This window comes from Penaeus monodon, chromosome 3, assembly GCF_015228065.2.
Source record: "Penaeus monodon isolate SGIC_2016 chromosome 3, NSTDA_Pmon_1, whole genome shotgun sequence".
In the NCBI taxonomy this organism is placed as follows: domain Eukaryota; kingdom Metazoa; phylum Arthropoda; class Malacostraca; order Decapoda; family Penaeidae; genus Penaeus; species Penaeus monodon.
In genome coordinates this window covers 42,895,128-42,915,359 of record NC_051388.1, presented here as the reverse complement: position 1 = coordinate 42,915,359, position 20,232 = coordinate 42,895,128, and the positions used below count along the sequence as shown (strand labels likewise).

The 20,232-nt window shown below is 39.6% G+C and overlaps 2 protein-coding genes across 4 annotated transcripts in view; both read right to left on the bottom strand.

Moving 5' to 3' along the window:
• Nucleotides 1-11,791, bottom strand: part of LOC119586357 (two pore calcium channel protein 1-like) — a gene marked incomplete in the record, with an annotated part of 14,035 nt that extends 2,244 nt beyond the window's left edge. Inside the window, 7 exon segments of the mRNA XM_037935072.1 lie at nucleotides 897-979; nucleotides 1,282-1,408; nucleotides 1,807-1,908; nucleotides 2,479-2,652; nucleotides 2,933-2,994; nucleotides 5,892-6,018; nucleotides 11,641-11,791. Of these exon segments, the coding sequence (XP_037791000.1) occupies nucleotides 897-979; nucleotides 1,282-1,408; nucleotides 1,807-1,908; nucleotides 2,479-2,652; nucleotides 2,933-2,979 (533 nt within the window).
• A 406-nt stretch (nucleotides 11,792-12,197) lies between these two features.
• Nucleotides 12,198-14,123, bottom strand: LOC119594961. Of its 3 annotated transcripts, none has more exons than XM_037944090.1 (4): nucleotides 14,072-14,123; nucleotides 12,985-13,166; nucleotides 12,650-12,822; nucleotides 12,198-12,267 (listed from the first exon to the last, which is right to left on the bottom strand). In XM_037944090.1, the coding sequence occupies exons 2-4, from the start codon at nucleotides 13,091-13,093 to the stop codon at nucleotides 12,205-12,207; spliced, it is 345 nt and encodes a 114-aa protein (XP_037800018.1). In that variant the 5' UTR covers nucleotides 13,094-13,166; nucleotides 14,072-14,123; the 3' UTR covers nucleotides 12,198-12,204. The 3 variants fall into 3 exon arrangements, with proteins under 3 accessions (XP_037800018.1, XP_037800027.1, XP_037800034.1); XM_037944099.1 differs by lacking the exon at nucleotides 14,072-14,123 and adding an exon at nucleotides 14,027-14,067; XM_037944106.1 differs by lacking the exon at nucleotides 14,072-14,123 and adding an exon at nucleotides 13,835-14,007.
• Between the last annotated feature and the right edge of the window lie 6,109 nt (nucleotides 14,124-20,232).

Here is a 20,232-nt window from a genome sequence, read left to right as displayed (position 1 = left end):
ATATTTTATATATATATATATATATATAACTATGAATATAATATTATGCCATTTGTATTTTTTTTTTTTTTTTTCAATTTTCCATTTTGCCTGTAAGGTGGCCAGGAATAGGTTCCTGTTCCTGGAGATGAGCCTCTCCCAGGCCTGGTACTTGGACAATACATTCCACCTTCATGGACCTGTGGATGTCTTGCAGGAGCTCACAAATAAATCCCTCCCTTAAGGCCCACTGAGCAATCTCAGCCTCATTCCCTGTGCTTTAAACATGATGAGATGTTCCCATCATCCGCCCCTTGGCCAAATCTTTTCGTGACAAGACATCACCATTACCTGGATCCAATGGGTTACGGTAACTTAGCAGACAGGCAATTTACCAATTTATTTAACTACTTCAAATAGCAATAAGCAGTACTATTAATTTAATATGGAGGGAAGAAAAATAAAAATTGCCAAACCAACAATCAAAAACATACCAAGTGCATCTGAGCGATCCCCATCCAGAACGATCCACAAGACATTGATGAGGGCTGGATTTTTCTCTTTATCCAAAGTTTTCATAAGCTGTATGAAGCGGTTCCTTGTGACTAATTTCCTGATTTGAAAAAAAAATACACATAAAGATATATTCATCAATTTCAAGTAAAGTTCAAAACAATCACTATAGTTATTACTCAAAGGAGAAGGTATCTTACTGCAATAAAACTTTTTCAGGATTAATGCATACCATGGAAAGTTATGCTGTATCATGTAGGGAAATATTTACATGCACTTAAACATTCTTAGATTTTGGGGAAACCTAGTCCTACAATTATATTTGGATTTGCACTTGTCATATTGCACAGTAACCTCACAACATATAATCAAGAAAGAGTATTTTTCAATCGTAATATACTTACTTTGATGAAACTTTTACCGAGAGGATGTCATATGCTTTACGTAGTTGTTGCCTCTTACTGAACACTGATTTTTTAACTTCATTCTGATGAAAAAAATATATATATATTATGGAACTATCTGTCAACCCAAAATACAAAATAAAACAATAAAACAATGACCAAGTAATTATGAATTATCAGTAACAGTTAAAATGTAATTCATAAAAGTTCACTTACTATCTTAGTCTACCCATTTCTGTCATTCCAAATCCTGTGTAATTTGCTATACACAACTTACACCCACAAAAACCTCTATTCTTCATACTAACTTCCTTAATGAACCAATGTAAGCAGGGTGGAATTTACAGATCATAAAATATAAGAACGTAATGTGGGAGCTTCACACCTTGAGGTGTTTTCTGTAGTTATTGTAGATAACAGCAAGGATGATGTTCATATACACAAAAAAGCAGATTATCAAAAATGCAACAAAGAAAATAACATAGTATGGAGATGCATCAAATGCTGGCATCCTGAAAAAATAGGAGAGAAAACAAATCATTAATGAAATGAAGCTTCTTACATTCTGAGATTTATAGAAATATTTAAAATATGGAAATATGCATACCTGAGGAAATTAAACTTATAGCTTTTAAAGATTCACAAATTTATACATATTTTTGTACATTTACTTTTGCTTAGTATTTATATCAAACATACTAGAAAATTGTCTATACTATACCCACTCTCACTCTCACTCTCACTCTCACTCTCACTCTCTCTCACTCCCAATCCCATTCCCACTCCCACTCTTGAACATTCAAACTAAAACTACAGACCATTACCCGACTTTCATAACATCAACTCCCACTCCCACTCCCACTCTCCACAGAATGAGAGTGAGACCATTACAGACCATTACTCGACTTACATAACATCAGGGTTGTTGGCCGTGGTGACCAACACATACAGGTCAAAGATGCTGTCCCAGTAAGTGGCGAAGTAGGGTCTACCATCTACCCAAGAAAGGCCTCTGAGAAAGTTAGTAACAAAAAATGATTTTGGGTAACTGCACAATCATATGCATTGCAGCCAGGCACTTGTAATGCTCACTGTAGTTTTGAAATGCCTAAATATCTAGGAGTCAATTAGTAAGCCCATTTGACCTAACGTGAATTCATAGTTTGTTATTATCATTACTGACATCATGATTTTCATAAAGTTAAAAATAATAGAAATAGCAATTAAAAAAATAAGAGAATCTTTCCAAAAATCAAGGAAAAAGGTAAGCATGTCTTTGTGGAGCCATTTATATGTAAACACAATAAACTAAAACAACAATGACCATGAAAGTTCATATATGACATCTCTGGCAGGAATGGGTAAAAAAAAAAAAAAAAGTCATACATCTATCTACATGATATTACACTATTTGTATTTTATTCTGAATTTACATATGTGCATTATAGCAAAAGCAAAGATATCTGCATATTCACATACAATTACAGATATACACAAACACACATACAGACATATACAGTATACCCAATATGTATGTGTTATGAATATGAGAATGTATAAAAAAAAAAATGATTATCCTGACCTATCACCAAAGAGCTTGTAGGCCATTAGGGCAAATATGGCCAAACTGAAGAAGAAGAGAACAAGAACGTTGACTACATCTGGTAGAGTTCTTCGCATGTTCCGGAATGATCGCCTGATTTGCTTCATCTCTGGGAAATTCACAGCAAAGAGAGGTCTCAGGGGTCTCGACCACCTGGAAATTCCATATCAACACATTTGTAGTAAAAATTACTTCATGTAATATGATCATAAACAGCTTAATCATTTCAAAATATTCCAAGTTCAAAAATTTTATATTCAGACATGAAAATGCAGAAAAAAAATTAATGTTGAAGAAGAAAAAAAACATGTCTCAATCATGCAACAGGAAGACAAGTCAAACTTATTTCTCATCAAAAATGTCTTACTTCTGATGAAAATGAATCAAATATGTCAGTTACACATGCAAATACAAGCTGACTGTACTCACTTACCGTACTGCAAAGATGTCATTTTCTACTAGTCCAATATATATTACCATGTCTAAGAAAGTAAGCTGAAAAAAGCGATTTATACTGTATTAAAACAACGGTAAGATATCACACCTTCATACACACGCAAAGAATCTGGTTAGTTCCAAGAGACATGATCTTTGTGCTTGCCATTGTTAAAATCAAACCATCAAGCATAGAGCATGTAAACTGTTCCTTTGTAACATGGAACTCCTGTAAAAACAACTAAATTCTGAAGGCAACTGAAGCAAAGCAAGTCTACTAAGACTACTGAGAATTGTTAATTTACTAGTACTATAAACCTACAACCACACAAAAGTGCATGCTGCATTCATGGGTGAAGGATCATTTCTGTTTCCTCCTCCATTGTGTACATAAAAAAAAAAAAAATGAAACAATTACATAAGAATGGAATCATGAAATTTAGAATCCACTAGGATTCCTCTTTAGACAAGACAAAAACAAATCGTATTTCATATTTTGCTCTGAAGAGGAGTCCTTATTGGAGTTAAAATGTTATTTATTATTTTGTTCTTATTGTAGTTGCATTTCAGTTTATATTCAAGTACACCTTCTAAGTAATCTTTTATCAATAATCACACATCAAAGACTAAATGTCATCAACAAAATTTATGCAATCCTGACTACTCATGATTGACTGATAGACCAACCAGATTCTTTTGTTCACTGGTGAAAATATTCAAACCCATAAAGAATCTAAGCAAAAGCATTAAAAAGATATAACTTTAAGAAACTAATAATAATAAAAATATAGAATTAATGTCCATCTCCAACACAATGTGTTCACACACCTCCAAGTAAATGTGCATAGAAAGAAAGGTCAAATCTCCTTCAAAGACAGTCAGAGTATTTATACACAATACTGAAGTGACCAACCAGAAAACCATTTCAAAAAGTTACTCCTCCTTATCACAGCATAAAGGAAATCTCATAGTACCATGTTCTGCTAATGAACATCCAATGTTTCTAAAGGACCAAACCAGCACAAAGTTTTGAATTCTTAAAAAGTTTTTGAGTTACATAACTATTTAAAATCCTCCAAAACAATATATAACTCTTTTAGACTACTGTAAAAACTGTTTTACAGTTCATAACATCCTTCAAATTACATAGACTTATTGCTCCAGTAAAAACTGGTAATTGTAAAAATACTGTTATCACCATGAATCAATTTCATTTCTGAATTGGCATCACAATGCTCAGACTTACAACATCAATTACCATCTAAATTTTGTTCCCTGACAGATGATTTCTAGAGGACAACCTAATCAAGATTAATAAATGGACTAGTAAAAGAAACGTGCTCAAATGCCAGCCAATAGTCTTTGATCTTGACTCTACAAATGTCTGTTAATCAGTGAATCTTTGACAGCATAAATGCCAAGAAATCAACTACTATGTGTCCCTTAATGCCATCCCAGTCAGCAGTTGTTTATCCAAATACAGTTAGAGGGGAATAACTAGAAGAAACATTTATTAATGAATATAGTTCTTTCATATGAATTCCCTTTCTTTTTCACATACACACTCAGTAGTAATTCTGTTGACAAACTCTTATACAAAGAGAAAGCTCCAGTCTGTTTTATACGATGCCTACTGAAATGAGAATAATGGATCCTTTTCATTCAGCAGACTGTAAAGATGTAACAATGCAAACATTCATATCTGGCATATCCCATCACCCCTTTTGACATTTCTGAAGACCCTATTTCATCACACAACGAAGAACCCAATTTCAAATCCGAATCACTGACAATGTGGAGTATTACCATTATCTATCTTGACAATTTTGACTATCTAATTTCACAAACATACCAAGAACCCAATTCCAGTTCCACAAAAAACATCTTTAAAGATCTAAACTTTTTCACGTATTGTTGGATTATAGCAGCAATGGTTTGATGAGTAAGCAAGTTATTTTGTCAGCATCAACTTCAGCATCGATGGAAGTGGTCACTTCATCCAATTACTGCCAGAGGCAAGGATATAACTTTAAGCTTTTCTTGGTAAATTTTCTGTATTAGCTAATCAAAGATCAGACAATTTAAAATGTTTTCCCTGTGACTTTGATGGATAATATTTGTTTAATATAACCATCATTTTGCTGTGATTCTTGGGTTTTAAAACATAAAAGTGCAAAATAGTACCTATCAGGGTTTAATGTTTGCATTCATAAAACTGATGAGAGCCATAAATTCCTTCCCTTAGTCATAGTTTCCCCTGCTTACTATTTTTGGTATAAAAAAATGGCAGAACAGCAAAAGCATGACATTCTTAACTTTTCCCTTAAGAGGGTAAAACCCATGTAAATAAAGAACTAGCACTCCCAAACCCTGTATGTATAAAAATACCTGCACGCTATCATGGTCACAAACCACAGAGTGACATTACAGTGACAAAGAAAGAAAACTTTTGTACAACTGATAATGTCAAGTGGAAGAGTTAAGGCATATAGGTAAAAAGTACATGACAGACTAAATAAGCTGAAGACCAGAAATTGTTTTGTACAACTAATTATATAGAGATTTTTGCCTCTACTTCATCACTTCATTACAAATTTAATTGAAGGTATGCAAGAATAGCCTTGGAAATGATGGAGCAGAAAAAAATGCATAAACCAGGCACCAAACAGGAAATGCATTACATCTGAACATTTTTCACCCTTTATATGTCCAGTCTTTTTAACTTAAGCATTAAAGTTATGATGCATATCATTTTACATGCCAAAGAAAAATATAAACTGATCTTATCCACACATGCAGTACTACAAGCAGTAAGGCACACTATAGGTTCAAAAGCTAAAATCAACATTACCAGATAATTCCTGTACATAATACCATAGATAATGCACCAAGATTCTAGTGTTAAACCAAATTAAATAAATGAAGTAATAATGATAATATATCTATGCATCACTTACCCCACTGAGTACCAAGATAAGTATATTCTTAGTGTCAACCAAACCTGACGACGGGAGTGAAAAGATTTATATGTGCAAGTCGAAATAGGTAGCAGCAGATGATACCTACTTCTATGGTCATGGAGGCCTGTTGAAGGGAAATGACAGTTACTTATATAACTATGGAAACTATCATTCTCACCTTCCCACACATATAAAAGTCTTTTAGATCTTTAACTATACAAATGCTTTCTGCTCCATGTTCTATTTAAGAAATCAAATAATAAGGTAAACCAACAAATTTGCACATAATATTCATATCTATTAAGTCACTGTAATAAAACCATGATAAGGTCAGTGTCTGTTCTTCCACCACCCTATACATATAAATAAAAGTTTTACAAATAAGTGCACAATTCTAGGAATGGCTGATAAGAGACTGGTGAGTGGGTGGTTGAGTGAGTGAGTGAGTGAGTGAGTGAGTGAGTGAGTGAGTGAGTGAGTGAGTGAGTGAGTGACAATGAGTGAGTGAATGAGAGTGGGTGAGACTGAGTGAGAATGAATGAGAGTGAGTGAGTAGTAGGGTGAGTAGTGGTTGTGTTTTGGTGGATGGGGAGAGAGGGGGAGAGGGAGAGAGGGGGAAAAGAGAGAGAAGAAGAAAAAAGAGAGAGAGAGAGAAAGGGAGAGAGAGAGAGGAGAGGGGAGAGAGAGAGAGAGAGAGAGAGAGAGGAAAAGAAAGGGGGAGAGAAAGAGAGAGAAAAGGGGAGAGAAAGAGAGAGAAAGAGAAGAGAGAGAGAGTGAGAGAGAGACGAGAAAAGAGAGAGGGGAAGAGAGAGAGAGAGAGAGAGAGAGAGAGAGGAAGAGGGGAAAAGAGAGAGAGAGAGAGGGAGAGAGAGAGAGAGAGAAGAGAGAGAGAGAGAGAAGAGAGAAGAGAGCGAGAGAGAGAGAAGAGAAGAAGAGAGCGAGAAGGAGAGACGTCAGAGAAGAGAGCGAGACGCAGGCAGAGAGCGAGAGCGGGAGGGAGAGGGAGAGGGAGAGGGAGGGAGAGGGAGAGGGAGAGGGAGAGGGAGAGGGAGAGGGAGAGGGAAGCGATAGCGGGCGACGAGGGAAGAGCGGAGAGGAGAGGAGAGAGGAAGAGAGAGAGAGAGAGAGAGCGCGAGTAGAGAGACGGCGGAGAGTAGAGCGCGGAGAGGAGAGAGAGAGTAGCTGTGAGGAGAGAGAGCGAGAGAGGAAGGGAGAGAGACGAGCGCCGGAGAGAGAGAGCGAGAGCGAGAGATCGAGAGGAGAGCCGAGCGACGAGAGAAGAGAGCGAGCGAGAGCCGAGAAGATAGAGAGCAAGACGAGAGAGCCGCTCGCGAGAGAAGAGCGAGACAGACGAGACAGAGAGAGAGAGAGAAGAGACAGAGAGCGCGAGAAGAGAGCGAGAGAAGAAGAAGAGCGAGCGCCAGGCGCGCTAGCGCGCGAGCGAGAGAGAGAGAGCAGCGACGTGAGCGAGAGCGAGCGAGAGAGCGAGAGCGAGAGAGAGAAGAGAGAGCGAGAGAGAGAGAGATAAGAGAGAGCGCGACGAGCGAGAGAGAAGAGAGAGAGGAATAGAGAGAGAGCAGCAGAGAGAGAGAAGAGAGCAGACGCATAGAGAGCGCTCCGCGCGCCGCGGCGCGACCCGCGAGATGCAAGCAGAGAGACGATCGCAGATCGAGCAGAGAGAAGAGAGAGAGAGCGAGAGCGAGAGAGAGGAGAGAGAGCGAGAAGGAGATCGAGCGCAGCGAGAGAGAGAGCAGAAGAGAGAGCGAAAGCGAGAGATAGACGAGAGAGACGTAGCAGAGCGAGCGCGCGCCGGCAGGCGCGCGTAGCGGATCTCGCCGCGAGCGAGGCGACGAGAGAGGCGAGCTCGCGAGGAGCGAGCGAGAGATAGAGAGAAGAGAGAGCAGAGAGAGACGAGCGCGCGGGAGAGAGAGAGACCCGCCCGCTAGGAGAGAGTGGTGGCTGTATGTGTGTGTTGCTGTGTGTGTGGCTGTGTGTGTGTGTGTGTGTGTGGCTGTGTGTGTGGCTGTGTGTGTGTGGCTGTGTGTGTGTGGCTGTGTGTGTGTGGCTGTGTGTGTGTGGCTGTGTGAGAGAGAGAGAGCAAGAGAGAGAGAGCAAGAGAGAGAGGGCAAGAGAGAAGAGAGCAATAGAGCTGAGCACAGAGAGAGAGCACCGAGAGAGGAGCAAGAGAGACGATCACGATAGTAGAGCAAGATAGAGAAGTAGAGCAGATGAGAGAAGAGAGAGTAGAAGAGAGGATAGAGAGTGAGAGAGAGTGAGGAGATGGAGAGAGAGAGGAGAGAGAGAGAAGCGAGAGAGAGAGCGAGAGAGAGAGAGAGAGAGAGAGAGAGAGAGAGAGAGAGATAGAGAGAGAGAGAGAGAGAGAGAGAGAGAGAGAGAGAGAGAGAGGAGAGAGATAGAGAGAGAGAGAGAGAGAGAGAGAGATAGCGAGAGAGAGAGAGAGAGAGAGAGAGCGATAGCGAGAGCGAGAGGGCGAGAGGGGGCGAGAGGAGCGGAGAAGAAGGAGGCAGGCGGGGAGAAATGCGAGAGCGAGAAGCGAGAGCGAAGAGATCGAGAGATAGAGAGAGGAGAGAAAAAAAGAAGATAGGGAGATAGTGTGGCTGTGTGTGTGTGTGTGTTGTGTGTGTAGTGTGTGTGTGGTGTGTGTTGTGTGGGTAGTTTGTGTGTGGTGTGTGTAGTGTGTGTGTGTTTTGTGTGGCTGTATGTGGTGTGGGGCTGTGTGGGGTGTGTGTGTGGTGTGTGGCTGTGTGTGTGTGTGTGTGTGTGTGTGTTTGTGTGTGTGTGGTGTGTGTTGTGTGTGTGTGTGGTGTTTTGGGGTGTGGTGCTGTGTGGTGTTGTGGTGGTGTTGTGTGTGGGTGTGGGCTTGTGTTGGTGTGTGTGTTGGTGTGTTGTGTGCGTTGTGTGTGGCTGTGTGTGGTGTGGTGTGTGGGGGGTTGTGGCTGTATTTGTGGGGGTGGCTTGTGGGGGCTGTATGTGGTGTGGGGCTTGTGGTTGTTTTTTGTGTGTGGTTTGTGGTGTGTGTTGTGTGTTGTGTTGTGTGGGTGTGGCTGTGTGGTGTGTGGGCTGTGTGGGTGTGTGGGTGTGTGTGTGTGGGGTGTGTGGGGCTGTGTGGGGGCGTGTGTGTGTGTGTGTGTGGGGTGTGTGTGTGTGTGTGTGTGTTGTTGTGTGTGTGTGTGTGTTGTGTGGTGTGTGTGTGTGTGGGGGTGTGTGGGTGTGTGTGGGGTGGTGTGTGTGGGGGGTTTGTGTGGTGTGTGTGGTGTGGCGTTTTTGTGGCTGTTTTTGGGGCTGTGTGTTTTGGGGCGAGAGCAGAGGAAGAGGAGAGAGAGAGGGGGAAGAGGGGAGAGAAAGAGAGAGAGCGAGAGCGAGAGGAGAGCGAGAGCGAGAGCGAAGCGAGAGCGAGACGAGAGCGAGAGGAGAGCGAGAGGAGAGGAGGAGAGAGAGAGGAGAAAAAAAAAAGAAGATAGGAGAGAGTGGGGGCTGTGTTGTTTGTGTGTGTGGGTGTGTGTGTGTGGTGTGGTGTGTGTGTGTGTGTGTGTGTGGTGTGTGTGGGTGGTGTGTGGGCTGTGTGTGTGTGGCTGGTGTTGTGGCTGTGGTGTGTGGCTGGGGCTGTGTGGGGTGTGGTGTGTGTGTGGCGGGCTTGTGTGTGTGGCTGTGGCTGTGGTGTGGTGGCTGTGTGTGTGTGTGTGGGGCTGTGGGGTTTTGGTGGTGTGGGCTGTGTGTGTGTGGTGTGTGGGGGTATGTGTTGTTGGCTGTGTTTTGGGGTTTATGTGTGTGTTGGCTGTGGGTGTGTTTTTGTTGGGGGGTGTGGGGTTGTGTGTGTGTGTGTGTGTGTGGGTGTTGTGGGGGTGTATTGTGTGTGTGGCTGTGTGGTGGCTGTAGGGGGTGTGTGTGTGTATGTGTGGGAAGGGAGAGGGTGTGTGTGTGTGTGTGTGTGTGTGTGTGTGGTGTTGGTGTGTGTGTGTTGGTGGGGGTGTGTGGTTTTGGTGTGGGTGTGTGTTTTGGTGTGGTGTGTGTGTGTGTGGGGGTGTGTGTGGTGTGTGTGTGGTGTGTGTGTTGTGTGTGTGTCTGTGTGTGTGTGTTGGTGTCGTGTGTTGTCTGTGTGTCGTGTGTGTGTCTGGGTGTGTGGTCTCTTGTCTTTGTGGTTTTTTGGTAGGGGTTTGGTGTGTGTTTGGTGTGTGTTGTTTGGGTGTTTTGTGTGTGTGTTTTGTGTGGGTGTGTGTGGTGTGTGTGGGGGTTTTGTTTGGTGTGTGTGTGTGTGGGGGGCTGGGTGTGGGCTGTGGTGTGGGGCTGTGTGTGGGGGCGTGGGGTTTTGGGGCTTTTTGGGGTGTGGCTGGTGTTGTGCTGTGTTGTGTTTGGCTGTGGCTGTGTGTGTTGTAGGTGGGTTGTTTGGCGGGTGTGGGTGGTTTTGGGGCTGTTTTTGGGCTGTGTGTGTGCTGTGTGGGGGGTGGTGTGTGTGTGGTGTGTGTTATGGCTTTGTGTGTGTTTGTGGCTTGTGTTGTGGTGTGTGTGTGTATTTGTGTGTGTGTGGGTTTTGGTGTTGGTGTTGGTGTTGGTGTGTGTGTGTTGGTGGTTTTTGGGGTTTGTGTGTGGGGGGTGGTTGTGGGCGGGGTGTGTGGTGGTGGTGTGTGTGTGGCTGTGTGTGGGGCTGTGTGTGGGCTGTGTGGTGGCTGGGTGTGTTGTGTGTGTGGGTGTGTCTGTGTGTCTGTGTGTCTGGTGGTGTGTGTCGGTGTGGTGTGTTGTGGTGTTGTGTGTGTGGGTGGTGTCTGTGTGTGTGTGTGTTGTGTGTGGTGTGTCTGTGTGTGTGTGTGTTTTTGTGGTTGGGGGCCCCTGGTGTGTGTATGTTTGTGTATGGGTCTTTGTGTGTGTTTGTGTGTGTGTGTGGTGGGTGGGTGTGTGTGTGGTTTTTGTGGTGTGTGTGGGGGGTGTGTGTGTGTGTGTGTGGTGGTGTGTGTGTGTGTGAGTTTGTGTGTGTGTGTGGTGTGTGTGTGTGTGTGGTGTGTGTGTGTGTGACGAAATATGGGTTTGGTGTGTGCAATGTTCCTATTGTTAAAATTGTAATTGTAAATATTATTACAAAAACACTAAATAAAATGTAAGTAGCATCATTAACAACTCTACTATTTCTGTAATTCTTACAAATATTATAATTATAGAAGTCTTTTTAATCACAACAATCTTATCAATACCCTGTTCAGTAAATAGAATCCATAATTTTATAAAGATCAATTTACAAAAACAAATTAAGTAATATTTCTTTCCTATCCTTTCTTATTGATTTTTTTTTTTAAAGTATGTTTATCAGATTGTGCAATAAAATTTACCTTACAACAGCTACTAATTTATTTTTCAAAAGGTTTATTTTAGTTTAGTTTAAAAATTTAACTACAGAACAGCTAATGAACAAATTCTAGTGACTATTTCCCTAAAAAAAGTTCTAGATTTACTTACAGAAAAGCATAATTTGTAGACACATATAATCTTTATACTATAACTACACATGCATTGAGGAATATCTGATAATAATGTGATACAAATGTCATAAACTTTATTTCAAATGTATTTCTCTATATCACAAACCTTCCTAAGCTGTAACAAGTGATAGTTATATGCAAGACACAATATAAAATGAATGCAATGAACCAAAATAATCATATCAAACAATGATTTTTTTTTAAAATAAAAGGAGTCACTTAAGTTTTTGAAATGCAAATGAAATCTGAACACTTACCCAATATGACATTTCTAAACCATATACTGCTGGCTTCTCAAACAAAGCCAAGGAGACATGAAGTATAATTATGATGTACAGTGCAGCTTGGCCCCATCTACTCTGGTACATGTGATATAATCTGAAATATTTTATTTTTTTTTAATGAACTTATAACCATAATGAAATAATGTTAACTAGTATATGCTGACAAGAAATTTTAAGTCTTCTTTTCAAAACTAATTCAAAAAATTAAACTGACCGCATATAAAAATAAGGAAAATGTAGGATTTTCTTCAGTACCTAGCTTACAAAGAGGAAAATAAATACATATGAAGGAAAAAAACTAAAAATAATCCGATCTCAAAAAGGAATGAAAAAGCGGAAAAAAAGTTGTATACTGTATTCAAAAGAGGAAAAATTTCTTACTTTTTCAGGGGGAGTTTGCTGTGCTCTTGTTGTATCGTTTTCTATTATTCAGCCAAATAAGCAGCCCAAAAATGTAGGTTCAAAAAAAAAGTTTTCCCCTTCCCCTTTTCTATATTCTTTTTTTTTATTTCTTACTTTTAAAAATTTCTTGATACTTTAAAGTCCGAATGCCTTCCCTCTCTTGCATCCTCTTTCATATGTTGCTGCCAGAAGAAGATCCTGTCAATATATTAACAAGTAATTTAAATTGATTGAGAGGACATGCTCTTGATCTAATCAATAAACATTGTAAGAAGGATTTAGATTTAACTTTCTTAGAAATTTTTCGTGTGTGCAGTTCTTATGCCCCAGTTATCCAGTTTAAAAAAAAATCCTCCCCCTTCGGTCTCATCATAATACCTTAGAATTTTTCCCCTTTAAGAGTGATGCAATTACTAACAATTGTTTGACATAAATAAGAGTACTATAAATATCCAGTTATAGCACACACTTATCCATCTTCAATTTAAAGTGTCAATCAATTATGAAAATTGTTTAAAAAAAGGAAGAAAAAAATAATAAATATGTTAATCAAAATAATTCTTCAGAAGCATGTCCTTACCAAATCTGAGATTGGTGGTTCATATGTTGAGTCAATAGCAAAACTTCCATCACTTAAATTTGAAACTTCAACTGTATCATCTCCAGCCTTGTACGATATGCTCACTGGTAAACCTGGATTATCCTCTGACGTACTTCTCCGTAATTGTAAAGATGATTTTCTCCTATGATATGCTAATCAGCAAATAAAATATATGTCAATTAAAAATATACATTGCCAATGAAACAACATAATGGTATTTGTTAAATCTTGAATATTTTCCACCAATAAATGCCATATAAAAAACAAATAATTCCATATAATCAGTTCTAATTTTCAATAGTATCACATCTTACCTCTTGGTGTCTTAGGTTCTTCTTCTTCCACCTTATTTGGTTCATTTACATCACTAGTTTCTTCAATGACAACTTTCAGAGATTCCTGGTTTCTTTCTAAGGCTTCCATTTTTACCCTATGTTATATTTCTAAGGTTATAATAAAAACAGAAGAAACATTGCTGCTCCAGAATTTTAACTTCCTGAAAGATGAAAAGCAAAAGTGATATAATGCAAAAGTTAACATAAGGTTTATATGAAGTGTTATTAAATAGGAAAATCTTTAACATATTGGATCCTTCCATCTCTCTACTTTAATGTTACACATGTTAAATTGAATATAAATCTCAACCCCAGTCATGTCACACCACACAGGAGTTTGTGCAGATGTCTAGTAACATTTTCACAATGGATCAAGCTAATGATGAACAACAGATAACATTAACTTTACATAGTACACCTTCTGTCTCATCTATTAAAGTTTTGATATTGCTATATATTCTATTAGAATGGTTCTGAACATTCTTTCCAAACCAGAAGTGCATTAAAAAACACTGAATGAACAGGTAATAGTAATCCCTTATATATACAAATGATAACTTTCTCTAAGCCTTGTCGTGAATTTTGTAGCAAATGCATGGAATAATGATCAGTAACTAAGAAAGAATTATAGACACTTTGTATTAGCAGTGAACATCATCCCCAATCCCTGTCGATATGTCATTTCTGCAGCAGCCATAAGTAGAACTAATTAAGAAAATCATAACTATAGTAACATACATTATCAGACACGAAGAGTTAAATACCTGCATGACAAATGGTAAGACAATTCCAATAACCAATATACAGGAAAACATACTATAGATAATACCTGTCAGCTCTGCTTCATGGCCGAGCTTGTCAGTAACAAAAGTGAGTAAAAAAAAAAGAAAAAAAAAGTTGCGTTTTTTTTGGTTATATCATACCGTCATAACCTCATTTCTTCTTAACAGCACACATCAATATCACTTGGGTATTGTATTCCTTAATTATATTAAAGTTAAAAAAAACAATTACACCGTACCAAGAATAACCCGAGCGCATAGAGTGAAAGAGAAACGTCACTCACCCAACTGAACCTGACTTTGAGTTCCTCCGCCCCTTTGCTGTGTTTACATGGGGGAGGATCCGGCCTTATTTCCAGGTCACGCTAGAGAGTTTTTATTTTTTATCTATTTTTTCCCCCTTCTTTTTTACGATATGATAAAGGTATTTGTGTGCACGTATATGTGATTCATAGTTTATGTATTCCTTAACTCTAAAATGATTAATGAAAATGAGCTTGTGATATACTTGATCTCAAGTTTCTAACCTGGCTGTCAAATATTTGTTTGCCACCAAATTTAATTTCGATATTTTTGCAGTAGGGATGGACACACCCAGATTGTTATGAGCGAGTGTGTCATTGTGGACATATACGCTCATAACTATCTGCGTGTGTCTATCCCTACTTTGTGTGTGCGTGCGTGCGTGTGTGTGTGTGTGTGTGTGTGTGTGTGTGTGTGTGTGTGTGTGTGTGTGTGTGTGTGTGTGTGTGTGTGTGTGTGTGTGTGTGTGTGTGTGTGTGTGTGTGTGTGTGATATGTGTGTGTGTGTGATCTGTGTGTGTGTCTGTGTGTGATCTGTGTGTGTGTGTTATCTGCGTGTGTGTGTGTGTGTGTGCGCATATTTATATTCATATATATGCACACATATATACATGCACACACACACACACACACACACACACACACACACACACACACATATATATATATATATATATATATATATATATATATATATATATATATATATATATATATACATATATATATATATATATATTATATATATATATATATATATATATATATATATATATATATATATATACATGTGTGTGAGTGTGCGTGTGTGCACACACGTGTATGTACACGTATTTTTTTGTCTATGTACCCACTGCATATGGAAGGTATTCTAAACTATTTTCTCTCCTATTTCCTCCCGTTTTATCACGTTTTCTGGTTTTCTTTGCTTATTCTTTTGGAGATAAGCTACTCATAAATTATTTTCGATATGAGTATTATCACTGACAAAAAAAAAGTCACACGTCATTTTATAGCATAGAACGTTGCCTTTCTTGGAAGCATTCTTATCGACATACCCCTCCCCCCCCACCCCCCTCCGATAATATAATTAAACAGAAAAAAAAGGAAAGTAGTCTACATGTATCCAAGTAACAACACAGGCGAGCAACACGAGTAAACAAGCGATTATAAAGGGAGTTCAAGAGGCAGCCATGTTTACGATATGATGCTTGCACCGACGACGAGCGAGGCAGGGTGGGTGATCACTGGCCTCGGGAGATCGTAAGTGCGGAAGCTCACGTGGGGGGAACAAGTGTCGGGCGATGGGCGAGCATAAATATTTTTCGTCCTTGAGCAGTGTGTGCAGCAGGATGACTGTATGTTTGTTTGGATGCGCATGCAGATAGATGGAGAGATAGACAGATATAGATTGATAGATAGATAGAGCTCTATGTATACATAGAGCTATGTATATTGGTACAGGCTTATCTATATATACATTTTGCATATTTATATATGTATAAATATATATAGATTTATTTATCAGTATGTCTGTCTAATTACTTATCTATCTCCTAACAACATATCTATCTATATATAATATATATTTATATATATATATATATATATATATATATATATATATACACACACATATATATATATATATATATATATATATATATATATATATATATATATATATTCATATCTCTCTCTCTCTCTCTCTCTCTCTCTCTCTCTCTCTCTCTATATATATATATATATATATATATATATATATATATATATATATATATATATATATATATATATGACTGCCGCGATGGTCCAGTGGTTAGAGCACTGGACTCCGACCCTCATGGTCCCGAGTTCAATTCCTCGTCACGGCAGTCGTAAAAATTGCTTGCGCTCTGACCGCTCGCTCGAGCCCAATCTCACCCACGGCGAGAAAACGACATATCGCCTTGAGTCAAAACGCAGGTGTCGTAGGGGAAGTCGCCGCCGTGGCATATGTGTTAAACGCTGAACCGTGCTTGATTAGGAAGGGAATGCAATCAGGCAAACATGAGACTGCCAAATATCCTCTCAAATAATGAATTGAGAGAGGTCGATTTCCTGCAGTGGCTGTTGAAAAAAAGAAAGAAAGAAAGAAAAAAAAAATATATATATATACACATCATCATCATTTAACGGTAGGTTCATGTCTGAGCCGCCGTGGTCACAGCATGATACTCAATTGCAGTTTTCACGTTGTGATGCTCTTGGAGTGAGTACGTGGTAGGGTCCCCAGTTCCTTTCCACGGAGAGTGCCGGTGTTACCTTTTTAGGTAATCATTCTCTCTTATTTTATCCGGGCTTGGGACCAGCACTGACTTGAGCTGGCTTGGCCACCCAGTGGCTAGGCAGGCAATCGAGGTGAAGTTCCTTGCCCAAGGGAAACAACGCGGCGGTCGGTGACTCGAACCCTCGAACTCAGATTGCCGTCGTGACAGTCTTGAGTCCGACGCTCTAACCATTCGGCCACCGCGGCCTTGACGATCATGGGCTTTCCATGATTTTCTTGGCAATTTAGAGCGGTGGTTTGCCATTGCCTTCCGCCCGGTGTTTTTTTTTTTTTTTTTTTTTTTTTTTCCGAGTCACCATCTCTATTTACCCGGCACTGACTTGGGCTGACTTGGTCCCCCAGTGGCTAGGCAGGCAATCGAGGTGAAGTTCCTTGCCTAAGGGAAACAACGCGGCGGTCGGTGACTCGAACCCTCGAACTCAGATTGCCTTCGTGACAGTCTTGAGTCCGACGCTCTAACCATTCGGCCACCGCGGCCCCATATATATGCACACACATACATATATATGTGTGGGGGGGGGTCTGTGTGTGTGTGTGTGTGTGTGTGTGTGTGTGTGTGTGTGTGTGTGTGTGCGTGCGTGCGTGTGTGTGTGGTGTGTGTGTGTGTATGTGTGAGTATGTGTGTGTGTGTATGTGCATGTATATCTATATTTATGCATGATATATGCATTATGTGTGCAGTTTAACAATGTATCAAAGAGATTATTATTAGTCACACAGTTGTATAGAGAAATTCCCACACAAAAACTAGGGGTTATTATAAAAATACATATCAAACCAAATCCAGTTTAGCATAATGTCCGAGGAATGCGAGCAGTGAGATAGATGGTATTGCACGCGCGGATTTACTTGCTTAGAGGGGATTATACGCAGACTAAAGCTGAGTTCGAAAGTCATATGTGATTTGTATTGGAATATTCTCTCTCTCTCTCTCTCTCTCTCTCTCTCTCTCTCCTCTCTCTCTCCTCTCTCTTCTCTCCTCTCTCCTCTCTCTCTCCTCTCTCTCTCTCTCTCTCTCTCTCTCTCGTATAATACAGAAACTTTACAAATAATTATTTTGAAGGCTATTTCTCTCTCTCTCTCCTCTCCTCTCTCTCTCTTTCTCTCTCTCTCTCTCTCTCTCTTCTCTCTCTCTCTCGTATAATATAAAAACTTCACAAATTACTGATTTTGAATGCTTCATATAACCTTCGCCTTAGCTGATGCTTAATTATAGTCTATGAAAATTAATCCAGATTAAATATCTCCATGCGCATATATTGCACAGTTTGCACTATAGGTTCGGAAACCGACCTTAAAATGAAGTGCAATAGATTATTAAAATTCCATAATTGAGGAAGTAATGGATGAGTCAACCTTGATATGGAATTCCCGAGGGTTTACGAGGAAAATAGTGTCCGTGAGCCCAACAGACTTGTATTATATATTCTTGCGTCAAAGGAATGAATATGAGTAGTTGTTTTTGTTTCGTACTTTCTTTGCGTGTGCCTGATAATTTATCATTATAACAATATAGATAACCTAAACTCAACTAAAACTGCGGTTAAGAAATGAGTCATGGTTACGCTTTGTGATAAAAGCGTGTATTCACGTCGTAAACTTGGTGATATATAGACGGAGTGACAAGACAATGTCGGACAAGATGAACAGTTTAGATACCGTCTGGTTTAGGAAGACACGGAAGGGCTGCACTGCAGCCTTTTGACGTCCGTTTTACAGAGAGCTATTCACACGAGTAGATAGGAAATAATCTGTCCAGTCTAAACAACAGGGATAATGTTCATATAGTTTAAGGGAAGATTTCTGATACACACTGATAATCATGTCAGTTTGCTCAGTATTTTTTTCTCCTCTTTGTCGTTGATATTGTGAATTCACTCAACAGTATAACAGCAAGAAAGATATGCGCATTGTTACTGTGAACCCTGATGCATATTCTAAAATTGACTGATTAAAAACGACAACTAGAATATTCCAGCTATACTTTAATAAGAACGATAATTGTCACTGTTACACTCTAACGATGATTATACCGTTTAGCATGAAGTTTACTCAACAAAGAGTTCTCAGTGAAAGGAGGTTGTGACAATCAGTCCATCCCTCCACCAGTCAGTCACTGGGTCAGCTGGGCCAGCGTGAACGGAGGCTTGTGTTGCCGTCTCGAGCTTTAAGGGACGCCCGGAATGGATGCCCCGCACGTGTGGGTACTCGAGGACGGTACTGTGTTTGTTTGTCTGACGGAGAGAGAGAGAGAGGAGAGGGGGAAAAGGGGCAACGCAGATATAAGAAACGGAGAGAATAACTACATGGAGAGACGGCAAATAGTAGATGGCTATCTGGTGAAATAGTAATAGACTAGCCAAAATGAAAAGATAACGTTTATCATTATGACATGATGATAAACAGATAAAAAAAGGCGATAACACAAATAAGAGATAAAAAATATAACAATAATAGTTTAAAAAAAAAAAAAAAAATAATAATAATAAATAAAAAGGGAAACATATCAACGGGGCCCAAAACGCGCCTTACTTAGTAGTGGGTCTTTTTGCGAGCGCAAATTTCTCTATGGATCAGCGGGTGTTTAACAGCCGTCAAAAGGCAATAAATTTAACAAGAGTACCTTGTAAATGGAATGTTACAGACTGCATTAAGGGTTTCTGTTACGTCCATAAACGGGAAATGTTACTACAGTGACCTCGTGGGATATTATCCTTTGATATTTGATTTATCCTTTCTCGGTGACCTTAGCGAAGGAACCCGTGTAGAATCTATCGTTTACCCTATCATCAGTCTGGAGGAGACGTTTTCTCGCCATATAGACCTAGGAGAGATTTTTTTCACTTACAAAATCTTTATTACTGCGTCAGGATTACTTCCGTTCCTCAAGGATCTCCATGGTCACGGAGGATTCTTACCTTAAAAGAAACAAAGAAAATCATAATTTTTTAAAAACTCTTAACTTTTTTGTTAATGTAGGGTAAAATAAATTTTTTATTTTCCGTATTTTCTTGATGACTCATTCTTGCTGAATAAAACATTAGTTCCATTGACATGACATTGCTTCATTATTCAGAAAACTTCTCTCTAAGCCTCCCTGTCAAATTTTGATATGCCCAAAGGGAAATTTCCCCTTTTTAATTACCCCTTTGTTAAAGTCTATATTAAAATTTTTTGAATATACCCCCTTATAAATCTTCTTCTTCGCGATCTAGTATCAATAAAAAATATCCCGCGATGGGAAATTCAAGTGCAGAACAGAGACAAAGAGTGAGATTAAGGGTATGTTAACTAAAAGAAAATACGAAGATAAAAAAGCGCGAGGACTGTAAAGGACAATGTCCCCCAGTGAAAAAAGTGGAAAATGGGAAGAAGGTAGGATGAACGATTGGAGTAGACAGCTGTTGTGGATTTTAAATGAAAAAGGAAAAAAAAGGGGATAAAATTAGCCAAAAACGGGGTTAGGTGTGGCGTCGGAGGAGGGGGAATGGATAAGCCAAATTAAGGGGAACAGACCCAGAGGGAGAGGAGAGGGAAAATGCTGATGATGAGTGAGAGACGGAAGGACGGCACAACGATGAAAAGCATTAGTGCACGAATGGAGTTATGAGGAACTAAGGGTAAGGGCGCCGAAGAAATTAAAATAAAAAGTGAGAAGAAAGAAGAAATGAGGGATAAATAATTTTTAAAGGGGAAAGGGAAAAGGGTTTGCGTCTGGTGGACTTGCCGTGAAGGTCGTACACCCAGGAATGTAGGGAAGCGTCGGCCAGACTTTTCATGAGAGGGGAGAGACTACGTGAGGGGGGAGGGGTAG

Coding starts and splice junctions, on each gene's coding strand:
- LOC119594961 (XM_037944090.1), bottom strand. CDS start 13,093: ATGGAAGCCTTAGAAAGAAACCAGGAATCTCTGAAAGTTGTCATTGAA. Junction 12,823..12,984: donor AGAACCTAAGACACCAAGAG/GTAAGATGTGAT, acceptor TTTGCTGATTAG/CATATCATAGGAGAAAATCA. Junction 12,268..12,649: donor AACCACCAATCTCAGATTTG/GTAAGGACATGC, acceptor ATATATTGACAG/GATCTTCTTCTGGCAGCAAC.